A 13,918-nucleotide genomic window follows, 5' to 3' on the forward strand; every position below is an offset into this window, starting at 1 on the left:
TATATATATATATATATATATATATATATACATATATACACACACACACACACACACACATACATATGCACAAATGCATGCATACACACTCATACATATATAAATGCATTCACATATGCACAAACACACACACACACATACGTTATGTGTAATGGTACACTCTATCCTTTACACACTTCAGTTCTATATTGTGCAGTGATCCTCTTACAATATGAATACCATGTTGCAGCTGCATGCTATAGTTGTATTTGTCCTTTATTATGCATCACTCGTGCACATGACTACTGCCTTAAGGGGAGAGGAATTAAGAGAGTGGCTTCCATTTTGCAGATGTATTTTGTTTCTATGATCTTTATAATTTTTAGTTGTGTTTGTCTTGCTTTTTCTTTTCCGGGGATTTGAAATGATTCTTTTAAAAATATATTTTTTGCATTTAATTTTCTATTATTTTTATCAGATCATTTATCATTTACATGTTAGCATTTATTAAAATTCTAATTTAATCACATCCACATAGACACAGGCACTTACACATGCATACACATATACATATATCTACATGGACACTTGTGCATATATACTTGGTGAAACAGACACACAGAAATATACTTACCTGCATATGTATCAGCAAGGGTGTGTTGATACATATATGCACATGCACACATACACACAAATGTAAGTATGTATGTTTGTAAATCTTAAATTCAGGTTACTATTTAAAGCAAGTTTAAGAATAACAACAATCCATTTGCTGACTTCAATATATTTATCTCTCGTTTGCATAGATATATATACAAGAGTGTGTGTGTGTGTATACACACATGCACTCATACGCACACATAGGTATATGGACTTTATCTTGTCCTGTTGTGTTAACTGACTAATTATCATATCATTATAAAATAGTAACAGAAATAATTAAAAATAAATTCAATTAACTAATTAGAGATAAAAGTATTAGCAGGCACCCTGCAGTGTAATCAATAACACAGTCACCCAGCAAGCAACGGACACATGTTTCAAATCTCATCTAAGGGCCTGTTTTTCTTTTCTTTCTCAAATTAGTTCTTATATTGTCTAATAGAGGTACATCATTAATTCTATGAATGCTAATGGTCTAGAACATAGCTTCCTAAAGTGGGTGATATTGCCCACTGGTGGACAATTTCAACTTACAGGTGGACAATGGGTGAATTTGTAGAAAATGGTGGGCAATGTGAACATTCTAAAAGAATTTTTAAAAATCAATATATATATACAATATATATATCACCCGGGGTACTGATATTAATGGCGGTGCCCCAGCATGGCCACAGCTCATGAGCTGAAACTAGATAAAATGAAAAAAATGATAAAATATATATATGTATATATGGGAGATATATATATATATATATTGCTGTCTCCTTTCCTTGACATCATGCAATAGTTGTAAATGAATGTCACCATCATGCAAGTAGTGTCCTTTGTTTTTGAATCTTCTTCGGAAGCATGCCTGATCTTGGAAACTAATGGGAGTTGGCAACAGGAAGGACATCTAGCTGTAGAAAATCTACCTCAACAAATGTGGGTGTGTATAGATGAGTCTGTATGTTTTTGTGTTTGTCTCCCACCCTCCACTTGACACCACATTCTGGTTTGTTTGCATCCCTGTAACTTAGTGGATTGCCAAAAGAGACAGATAGAACAAGTACCAAGTTTTAAAAAGAAGTACCAGACTTCAAAACATAACATTAAGTACTGGGTTAATTTAATCAGTTTCAACTTTTCAAGATGGTGCCCCATCATGGACTGAAAGAAGTAAAAGAGTAAAATTGTATATATAATCTGTTTGTGTCTCTATCTGTATTTATTGTTCTGTTACTTTATCAATATATTTCATCTCACCCCATAACGCAGCGAGCTGGCAGAATCGTTAGCATTCCAGGCAAAATGCTGAGCAACATTTCATCTGTTTTTGTGTTCTGAGTTCAAATTCCACTGAGGTCAATTTTGCCATTCATCCTTCTGTTGTCGATAAAATAAATACCAGCTGAGCACTGGAGTTGATGCAATCAATTTACTCCCTTCCCTGAACTTGCTGGCCTTGTGCCAAAATTTGAATCCGATATATTTCATATCCTCTTCCTTATCCCACAACTTGTTATTGCACTATTGCATTCCTTCACACACTCTTCTGCTATTCCTCCTCCCCTCATCTGCTGTCATTACTAAATACTGTTTTTTTTTTTCGTTTTGTTCATTCCAGATGGTTCCTGAGCACACTTGATTACAAAAAGGACAGCAAACCATTCATAATCAATGGAGTCATTATGACACTTATGTTTTTCATCACTCGTCTTGCCTGCATGCCGTATTATTGGTATAAAGTATACGAGGTGTACAACACGGAACCATTCACACGCCTTGGTCATATGCAGTATGTCTTAATTGGTACATGCTTTGTGCTCGATGTCATCAATTTTCTTTGGTTCTACAGGATGCTTCGAGGAGTGTACAATGTCTTGCAATACCTCATACACAGAAATGATATCCCACTGAAGGAAGAATGAACTAAATTATATTATATTATATTAACATATTAAATATTAAAAAAATTTAAATAATCTAATGTATATGGAAAATACAGAATATTATTTTTCCTGTGGTATGTGTGCATGTGTTGGATTATGATGCCAGCATGAGAGAACATGTCATTGTTGTATCTGTAAATAAGAGAGATAATAGCTGTCTGGGTGTCATACTTAAACCAGGTACATCTTTGAAAGCTTCATTAGTTATAGTATTAGTCTTGAGATTGCACCTTTTATAAACATGCAAAAATGTACATGGAAACATATCAGTAGCAAATGGTAACTGCCAACTAGCAGCAGCATTGCTAAATGCACATTTCTGTCTCTGGACTTTGACAGGAGCAAATATCCTTTGGCAACCACATGCTGAGACAAAATTGGAAATTACTGATATAGTAAAACAGTGATGTCACAATTAGTTGATAGGCTGAATGAAACTTCATTAGTATTAGAAGCAGTATTAGTGAAAAATAGTAATTTGTGTATCATATTTAAAGCAGAAACATCTCCGAAAGCCAAATTAACTACCATATTCATCTCAATATAGTATCTCTTATAGGCATATAGTGTTAAAAACACTGAAATATATCAGTAGCAAATGAAAATCGCCCTGTAGGGATGGTGCACTCAGAGGCAGAAACATGCATTTAGCAATGCTACCACCACTACTGGACGAGTTTCATCTTCCACTAATATATTTTTTTTTAACATTATATGTCAGAGATGCTATCTAGAGATGAATGCCATAGTTATATAGGCTTTCAACTATGTATATGTTTTAAGTATGATACACAAACAGTTATTTTAAACTAATACTGCTTCTGTCACACTTAATGAAATTTTAAGAGAAATAACATTATTTAGCTTCATTCAGTCTAGGTATTTAGCTGTTAACATTAGCAATTTGAGTGCCCACATAGAGGTCTTCCTTGTAGTTGTTGTTCATGGACATCCCCATATCAGCTTTGATCCAGTAGATATGTGATCAAATATGTTCTTGTTATTTATGAGAGAGAGAGAGATAGATAAAGCAATAGGAAGTAGTTAGGGAGATAGACAGGTAGATAAGTAGGAAGGTAGTTGGATGTAATGCATTTAGGACTACATAATTTGATATGTTTTAAAGGTAGCAGAATGAGATGTGGCTGCTAATGGCTCTTTTAATGGTTCATATTATCTAGTTTGTATAATATTGTACAACTTTTTATATAGTTTATCAAGTGTTTGCTGTTCAGTTTTAGCTTAGACTTGATGTTTGATAAATATCAAAGATGTTGTAGCTAACACGTTCAGACAAAAATGTATAAGTTTATCAAAAGCTGCAATGCCTGATGAGTTTCATCCAAATTTATGCCATTTTTTCATTAGCTCGTATATTTGGCATGAACACATTCTTTTACATTTTTTATGGGTTTCAGATTCTGGCATAAAGGGACGCAACTCAATACACCAATTAAATACTAACATAGTTTCTATTTACCATATTCTATTCGCAGTATTAATCAACTCGAGTGCACGCCTGAAGACATCTACCTAAGATGTCATGCAATGGGATTGAACCTGGAAGCATGTGGTCAGGAAGTAAACTTCTTAACTTCATGTCTATACTTGTGCCTATGAAACATATATTCTATTTAGCCAAGTCAGTCATTTGCTGCTCTGTGTTTCACCTGTGAGTGAGTGCAGTCTTCTGGCAAGTTATGGCTGAAAAAATGTTCCCCTCTTTATATAGGTAGTGGAGAGAAAATATAAAGCAGGGGAAAAGAAGAAACAAAAAGGAAAGGAAGAAAGACTGAGTAAGAAGGGGAAATGACAGGAGTGCTTTGATTGGGTGGAGGAATGAAGTAGGGTGAGTGGGAATTAGAATGGTCAAAGAGTGCAATTGAAAAATTTTATGGACAATGTATATAGCAATAATGCATCGAGAGCAAGACCCTGAAATGACACGTATTCTCTTCTGATGAGTCCATAAGCTTGCTAGCATCTGGTGTGCAGAACTTTCAACTGGTAGCACTTACATCTGCAAGCTGTTAGCAATATATGTATGCTTAAAATGTCTGGCAGAGTAGGACATGTGCTAGTTACCCACATAGTCAATTAGATAATTCAGAAGATATCATGCCTTAATGGCTGGAGTGATGCTTTAGAGAAAGATAGTCATCGAGATACCAAACTAATGTGCCAAGTTATGAAAGTTGCGAGAAGAGTTATAGCTCAGCTAATTAGGATAAGAATTAGCTTATATTTAATGCCATTCCATTTTGTGCCTGAGAAAAGTACTAGTGGTACCATCTTCTTTGTGAGGCAACTGTAGGAGAAGTATCTAGCCAGAAATAATCCACTGTACCTGGCATTTGTCAAGCCAGAAAAGACTTTTGACAGATTTCCTTGCCCCATGATCTGCTAGACATTGATGAAGTTATGTTTAGATGAATGCTTGTTGAGCTCTATAAGCCATGTACAGAGATGCAATCAATAAGGCAAGAGTTCAGCAACAAATTTTAGAGTTCATGTAGGGATCCATCAGAGATCTATCTTCAGCCCTTTCCTATTCATCATATCTTCCAAGCTATAACTGATGACCTAGTTCTTATATTGGACTCAAAGACTTTGAGAGGAAATTCCTGAAGTGGTAGCAAAACTTAGAATAAGTAGGATAGATGATAGGACCTTGCTAACATGAAAAAGATTGAATTTTATTCAAGGGACAAGAACTGGTTACAATTCCATCTGGCACACTCTATGTAAACAACAAACAGAAGTGGGGGCCACAGTTAGGCTAACAGGGAAGATATATTTCACATGCAGCAGGTGCCTGGAACAATAAGTACTAAGAGTCCATGAGGAATGGATGTGTTGATAGAGTCTGTTTCCTACATGATTTAATAAGCAGTGAAAGTGAGAGTTTAACGAGCATCGTAGCCAGAATAAGAACAAGCTGGAAAAAATTGAGGAAGTGGTTGGCAATGAAGAGCTTCTCCCCAAAGAAACGCTCTTCACTGCCAGGAAGAATAGATGGTGCAATGTGTGTGCATGCAAAGTGCAGTGCTAAATGGTAGTGAGACTTGGGCCATGAACACAAGATTTACAGAGATTAGAAAGAAGTGAAGCTAGTATGCTTCAGTAGATATGTTAGTGCACATGAATTATGGAGTGTTGATGAGCTGCGAGAAAGTTGCAAGAGGAATTAGATGTTTAAACCTTTCGAATCAGCCTTTACTAGCCAAAACTAGGTTTTTCACTACAAGTTTCACCTACCTTTATCAGCAAATCGTCATATACACATATTGCTATTTCTTTTAATTACTGTTGTGTTTATCAGCACATTACACGATTCTGATCCTCAATTTATACACTTAAGAGTCGTTCCATTTTAAGTATTACATTAGATCTAAGGAAAAATAAGGTCCAGGCAGTTAACGGAGTAGCTTCTTGAGCACTTGACATAATTTTCTCTCTGTTGTTACGTTTTGTTCTCACTGTAGATTTTGCAAGATTTAACGTTTTTGTCAATATAACTTAAGTTTTACTTCTGTGTCAAGTCTTTTTAAAAATCATGTTTTTATATCCAGTATAATCTCTTGACGGCTACTTTTTGCACTATTACCCTCGGGTCTACTTGATAATGTCTTTGCAGACATTTTAAATTGAAGGCAAATCCAATAGCAGCGGCGATTAATTGTCCACAACAAATATGCAAAAAAAAAAAATTGGCTCAGGAAAGATCTGTTTTGTGAGAATTAAAAATTGTTTCATTCCTATTGATGCAATAATGAAAATGAGAAAATAGGTGAATGAATGAAGAAGAGAAAGTACTGTTACAGTTAGGTAAAGGGTCACCAGATTTTATATGCAATTCGCCCCTTGCACTTCTGACTCAAAACATCAATACACAGGCACTTCATACACAAACACTCATACACACACTCACTCACACTCATGGACACACACACATACACATGTTGGCATACATGCTCGTATCTATTGTTGCCAGTTGGATTCAAAAGTTAGTGGGTTGATGGTGTGAGTTCCATTGGTTTATATGTTAGGATAATGGGCGGGCATTGTTGGTAATGTGGAGGTCGTATTGTCCTTGCTAATTGCATTGTAGTGGGTGTTTAGTCTCAAGTCAATCCTCATAGACATGTCATTCAAGTTTTAAAATACACTAGGATACCACATTATGTTTTATTTTAAATAAATTTGCTTATCTTCGTTTTATATACCACTGTTGCGGTTGTGCATGCATGCATGTATGTACACACATTCATATATATATATATATATATATATATATATACACCCACACTCACATTATGTACATTATATATACATGTGTATATGTATGTAACGTGATGATAGTTTTTAAAATCGTTAACTATATATTTTGAACTTATGGAAAAGGCAAAAGTGACCATTTTGCTAAGAAAGTGTAGTTTTAAATTACTAATTTTGCTCTTATGGAAACTCGTATTGCGTAGTTATGCAATATGAGTTTCTGTAAGAGCAAAATGACAGATTGTATCCCGAAATTAATGGTCATACTTTACAATCTCCGTAAGCGCGAAATCCCATAACTTCAGATACCTGTAATGCAGTGTAGTGGTGGTGGGGTCTCACTTTAGGAAAGTGTCTTCTATAGCCTCGAGCCGATCAAAGCCTTCTAAGTAGATTTGGTAGACGGAAACTGAAAGAAGCTTGTATATGTGTGTATGTACGTGCGCGCACGCGTGTGTGTTAGTCCACACACATACACACACACTGCTTGACAACCAGTGTTAGTGTGTTTTCGTCCCCGTAACTTTGCGGTTCAGCAAAAGTACAGATAGAATAAGTACCAAACTGTAAAAAAATAAGTACAGGAATCGATTTATTCTGCTATAATAAACTTCTTCAAGGTGGTGCCCTAGCATGGCCGCCGTCTAATGACTAAAACTAAAGATAAATAATCGTGTCTGGTCGGCAGGCAATAAAGAAGGGAAGTAACTGTGGGTAACAGGTATCTGAACTCAAGGTAGATAACTCTGAGAGATTACAAATTTGATTTATTGTTTTAATTATTGTCAACGAACCGGAAAGTGGAAATAATTTTTCTGAACAACTGCCGAAATTGTCACTACTATGAAAAGAAGTCCTTCAAATATGAAATGTTTAGGAAGTCGTGAGTAGTGTACAGGATTGCAGCGAACAATGCTTTTAGCGGAGTTTATTACCACACATTAGTTGCTCACCTAACGTCTTTCCATAACAGAATAAAGAGCACTGGACAGAATGATGGATCTATTTCCCAGGAATACTGAATGAGCAGAGGTAAGCAAAGATGTCTTCGCTCTGACACTGTGTGTGTGCGTGTCTGGGCGCGTGTGCGACGTACTGCTCCTGAACCTGCATTTAAGCCGCGAGCTTTATTTATAATCGGCTCTTCAATATAGCTAGACTAAGGATCAACTCTTAGATGAGGAATTGCTCAGAACATATGATACGGCTGTGGTGTATAAGGCCTGTGTTCTCAGCACACTTCTCTGTAGCAACAAATTGTAGTTGACGTACTCTTCACAAGAACACAAACGTCATATACTTTCTATGAAGTCTGGGCAGAATCCTTAGGATCAAATGGTAGGACAATGTCTGCGACACTAACATACTTTACCAGAGCAGGCATCCCAATGTTCACTTTTCCTTTCCAGCAACGACTTCGATGCTTTGTACATGTTCATCTTATGGATGATGGCTGTATTCCAAAAGCTTGCTCTGTAGTATACTGACTTCTAAGTCCAGAGGTAAATGAGATACAAGATTGTGTGCAAGCATGACTTGAAAATGACTGCCATCAACCCTGACTCCTGATAAGCAGTCACAGACAATAAAATTCTACAGAATCAACAAATATCTCGAGGACTGAGAAGCAAAGAACAAAGAACTGAATAAAAAAAAACAGCAAGAGCAAGTTATGTCTTCTCAACAAATATTCATATGCAATATCCACACATCCTATGTAAATTATTTGTGCTCAACTCATCTAATTGTACTCTATTCGTCAAATTTCTTTCTAAATCACATAATTGCGTTGACAGGATATTCTTAGACCCACACTACAAATTCTGAGTTCCCCTCAGAGTTCAGTACCGTCTCTCTCTCTCTCTCTCTCAATCTATCTATCTATCTATCTATCTATCAAGCCACATACTCCCTTTGGTACATTAATCAAACGAAGTACAATATAGCCAGCCTTTACTTCGAGTATGATTTGGTAGCATATATAATTGTATTAGCTTTCGCTAATAGTTTTATGTAGCCACGAGCAGACATCGAGGAAGAAGGGACTGCATCAGCATTCTGGTACAGCTGGAGGAAGAGAAAGGACTCCATCAGCATTCTGATAGTCATCGCAGCTGAGCTGACCGAGGCAATGTGAAATGAAAGGCTTTGCTCGAGGACGCAACACGTTGTTCTATACAGGAATCGAATGATAGTGACTGAACAGCCAAACCACTAAGCCACAGTTAATCACTTACGTGATGTCATTTCTAACTCTTTACCACATAACCACAGGTGCAAAGACAGTATCCATTTCCATTGTTATGGCCTCCGAGATTGCTAGCAAGTAATTATTATCAGATCAGAGGCCTGACCTGGATGCTGTCAACATAGCACTTAGTGATCACTTGGTTATTTACACGTGTGCACGTTATGAACCCCTTACAGCTACTTCCGAAATGTGTTGGTATAATAATGGGAGGGGAAAAGGTCATCAACTTTGAGACTTTTAAGTCAGATTCACCTGAAATTTTTGTCAGGCATAAGTCCAAGCGTTCACAAAAGTCATTTCAAACTTACAGCGGATTGTTTAGTCTAAAATTAAGGAACGCACAAACAGAATCCGAATTTTGGCGTTATATAGATTCCTGAAAGAGACACAGTGATAAAAACATCGAAGAAAAGAAAAACGGTAAGTGGGAAAGAGTGAATGAGATGTGTAGAAAAGAGAAGAAGAAAATAAAGTGTAATACATACAGAAATGGAAAAAAAAGAAAAGATAAAAAGCAAAAACGCAAGTTGATGATATATTTGTTTTTATTAATTTATCGATTGACTTTTATTCCACCGATTATTATTATTATTATTAATATTACGGAAGCCGAGTTTGATGAAAGTATAGTGTTGGTGCCTCGACGGAATGCTATCATTTACACCTTGGCAAATGTTGCTTGCTTTGGTCGATCAGGCAAAATGCCGAGGAAACCTACACAGACATACATACATACATAGACAACGCGATATAAACCATGTACATAAACATACAGACGTACCTTTAATAAACTAGTACATGTATATACATATAACTGATTCAAACATGTACATACACGTAACGTAGACAGCCATTCAAGCATACATATCATATACGCCACAACTTACAAATACACATATAAATATAGTCGAACAATAATGAGGAAAAGTGGATATGGTTTAAAATCTCGGCTGGCGTACGTTGGGGAGAGAGAGAGAGAGAATGATGATAGTAACATACACAGCAAAGGAGGGGGTAAGTCTTAGGCAGCGGTAAAAGACTGACGTGAGAGTATTGGTAGGAGTCGGAGGAGAAGTGAAACCGAATCAATGGGAAAATGTAGACAAAGAGTGTTGTAGGCAGTGAGAAAGGAAGAACGAGAGCTATATATATAGAGAGAGAGAGAGAGAGAGAGAAGTAAGAAAAGAGGGGATGGAAAATAATAAGGATTTTTGTCTTTAATCGGTCCAAGACCACAAAGGTGGTGTTTGAGTATAGCAGATTAAACCGATACTAATATTGAATTGGTTCTTTATTTTGTTGGAGGGATTTGAACTCAGAACATAAAGCGCCGGGACACATACTGCAATGAGTTTTGTCTGACGCTCTAATGATTCTGCAAAATCAGTAAGGGGCGAAGAGAAATTTTAAAGAGAGAGAGAGAGAGAGATCTATAACATGTTGTGAAAGAATGATATAGATGGGGAGATAGTTACAGGATTTATTAACGAAGTGGAGAAGACAAACAGGAGTGGAGTACGGTGGTAGGAAGGTGACGAAAATTTAAAAAGGTGTTTGTAATGATGGGGGAAAAGAAACGACTAAATGTCTGAGAATTGTGAAAGCTACTTTGAAATAGTCAATAGAAGGGATGCATTAAACGAGTGAAGGGTTAAAAAAAAAAAAAAAATGACGTCTAGCAAAGAGAGAGAGAGAGTGGTAGGGGAGTTAAGTATGGTGAGGTGAAGCTTTTTGTTGTACATTGTTAGGGTATTCTTTTTTTGTTTTTCATATACAAACATTTGACAGACACGATAGGATATCATTTTTGACCCAACTGCAGCAATAGTATGGAGGACAAAGCCGGTGGGATAGGGGTTCTTTTTCTTTCTTACTCATTTTTTTTTTTTGAATTAGTTTATGGATACCCAGTGAGAGTAAAATGTTTTTATGTAGAGAAACTCAGAAGAAATTCATAGATTGAAAATATAGGTTGAGATGTAAGCACATATTCTTTACGAAGACCCATTGGAGTAATATACTCATGTTTGAAATAGTTTTTCTTCTTTAGATATGGACATTATTAGACGGTGATTTTGTGGGGCAAAACTTAGTTTTTGAAGAGTGAAATGTCTAGTAATACAGTAAAGTAAAGAAAAAAAAAATTTGCTTTAGCTACACATATTTCATCAGGATTCAGTGAGGACTTGTTTTCAGATTGAGAAATTATACACATACACACGTGTATGTGTGTGTATGCGTATACACAAACACATAAAATAGAGGAAGGCATAGATGCTCTAAGAACAATCACTGTTAGGAACTTTGTTTCATATATCGTAACAAACTGGAGCAACAGTTGTATTTTAAATTCAATGATGTTTCAGATACTCAGCATTGACATATTTTTTTTTTCTTTTTACAATAATAATTTAGTGGTTTTATTGCAAAGAGAAAGAGTAAAACCATATATATATTAGTCACTGTTGGGGATAGTTCCATAGTTTATTATGGATTCATTAAATAGTAATCCCACATATTCATAAATCTCTTTAAACACAAATGCAATCCTGTCCACATAATTTTTTGCCTTTTTAGATGTCATATCCTTGTTTGTTGATACACAAAGATGACAGTTTTATTTCAGATATAAGACAGTAGGTTTTGTTATAAATACAAGCACCAGTGGAATCAGGTTTTGCTATCTTGTGAAAGAAAAGATTGTGGGAAGTCTGGATGCAAGAAGAGAGCATCTGATACAGAAAGTATTGTGAAAAAGGCTGCAACAGGTTCAAATTCAGATTACAGCTAGTGGTTATAACTCCATAAATCTAAATATTAGAGAAGAAATTTAGTGTACAGCAAGGTACATACTGATGGACCAATAGTTTGAGTCTTGTAATGGAAGTGGAGTGGTAGGCTAGGGGGTAAACTACTGTTGCTCAGTAGTCTTTAGGGTCACAAGGCAATGTTGTGTTGAATAGAAGGAAGAGATGACAGTTTATAAACAGTCACAGACACAGTGCTGCGTCTGTGGTCAAGACCTATTCTACCAAGTTGAAGATAGGTACTATGGGCAGGTACATTTCAGTCAGCTAGTATTAAGACATGGAAATGGTAAACATAACTCTAAGCATGCCATCATCTTCTGGCCTTTTGGTACCTTTGAGTTAGGTCTGTCTGAGGATAGCTTCCTTCTTCCTACCAGTCTCAGAGATCCTGAAAAGGGCCTTGGAACACTGTCTGTTCTCCCTTGGTTAAGCCTTTAGATAAAAAAAACTACTATAGATCCCATGAAATAGAACAGCCTATTTTGTTGTAAACAATTACCATGTGAAAGTAGAGTCCATTTAAAAAGAGGGATACCTATATATCAATTGGTAAACTGTGCCTTAATGTGCTACAGCTATACAGCTGTATCAGGTGGTACAATTGTCCACCAGGCTGCAAATGAGAACCATAGCAAGAGGGCATTTAACTGACCAGTGTTCTAGTAGGTTGCAATGACAAGTTCAAATTTTGCCATAGACAAAACCAGCCAACGAAATGATATTTACAAAGATCAGTGAGAGTATTTCGATAGTATGTGATAATAAAGTGAAGTACAGAGAGTATTTAAATGGGAATAACACAGAAATGTAGATAAATGTGGAGAGAGAAAAACAAACAAAGAAGCTGAATGTATTTGTGGTAACTGTAATATGTCTGTCTGGAGTGTGTTGTGTGCAGATGTGCAATATCTGACATACAAAGATACAAGTTTATGCTTATTAGAAGTTGATGATGCGAGACTGTCATATCAGAGAAATGAGAATTGTTATGCTAACCACAAATCTAGACTGTTTTAACCAGAGCCAAACCATCATCCCAAGACATGAGAAATCACAAAAGCAGAAGAATTGCTGGAGAAAACACACACATATACACACACACACACTCAAATTAGAGGTTGCAAGATCATTTCTTGGCCTCCATCTGTCTCTCATACACATATATCAATAATATAATAATTAATAATAAATAACAGAATAAGTTCAAATCTCTCCAAGGTTGACTTTACCTTTCATCCTTCTGAGGCAATAAAATAGCAATTTAAGAATGAAGTATGGGATTGGATATAACTGACCATTCCATCGTACTAAAATTTGTGGCTTCATTCCCATTTTAATAATCACTGTAAATTCAAATCCTACCTGGTTTAACTTATTCTTTCAGCTCCCTGATGTTGATAAAATAAATGCCAGTCAAATATTGGGGGGGGGGGGGCCCCATTAAATCATATATTTCTCCACCAAATTTGAGTCCCTGTAAGGATTTCTGCGATTGGCATTAGGATACAGATTTGGAGACAGAGTCAAGTAACTGAAATAAGTGCTGATTTTACTCTACAAAGTCCTAACTACATTTGAAAGATGCCTTTAGAGAAGGATTAACAGACATTTATCACCAAGAATGTGGTATAGGGAAATTCAAACACCATGTCTTCAATGACATGGACAGTAAAAAATTTGAAGAGAGAGAGAGAATGTCATCATCATCATCATCATTATCGTTTAACGTCCGCTTTCCATGCTAGCATGGGTTGGACGATTTGACTGAGGACTGGTGAAACCAGATGGCTACACCAGGCTCCAATCTGATTTGGCAGAGTTTCTACAGCTGGATGCCCTTCCTTACGCCAACCACTCAGAGAGTGTAGTGGGTGCTTTTACGTGTCACCGGCACGAAGGCCAGTCAGGCGGTACTGGCAATGGCCACGCTCAAAATGATGTATTTTATGTGCCACCCGCACAAGAGCCAGTTCAGGGGCACTGGCAACGATCTTGCTTGAAAATCC

The 13,918-nt window shown here is 36.4% G+C and overlaps 1 protein-coding gene across 1 annotated transcript in view; it reads left to right on the top strand.

Moving 5' to 3' along the window:
- Positions 1-2,615, top strand: part of LOC106878548 (TLC domain-containing protein 4-B) — an 87,641-nt gene extending 85,026 nt beyond the window's left edge. The window contains exon 8 of the mRNA XM_014927793.2: positions 2,249-2,615. Within this exon, the coding sequence (XP_014783279.1) occupies positions 2,249-2,552 (304 nt within the window). The 3' untranslated portion in view covers positions 2,553-2,615. The remainder of the gene's footprint in view (positions 1-2,248) is intronic.
- Positions 2,616-13,918: the final 11,303 nt, after the last annotated feature.

This window comes from Octopus bimaculoides, chromosome 8 (assembly GCF_001194135.2).
Source record: "Octopus bimaculoides isolate UCB-OBI-ISO-001 chromosome 8, ASM119413v2, whole genome shotgun sequence".
NCBI classification, from domain to species: domain Eukaryota; kingdom Metazoa; phylum Mollusca; class Cephalopoda; order Octopoda; family Octopodidae; genus Octopus; species Octopus bimaculoides.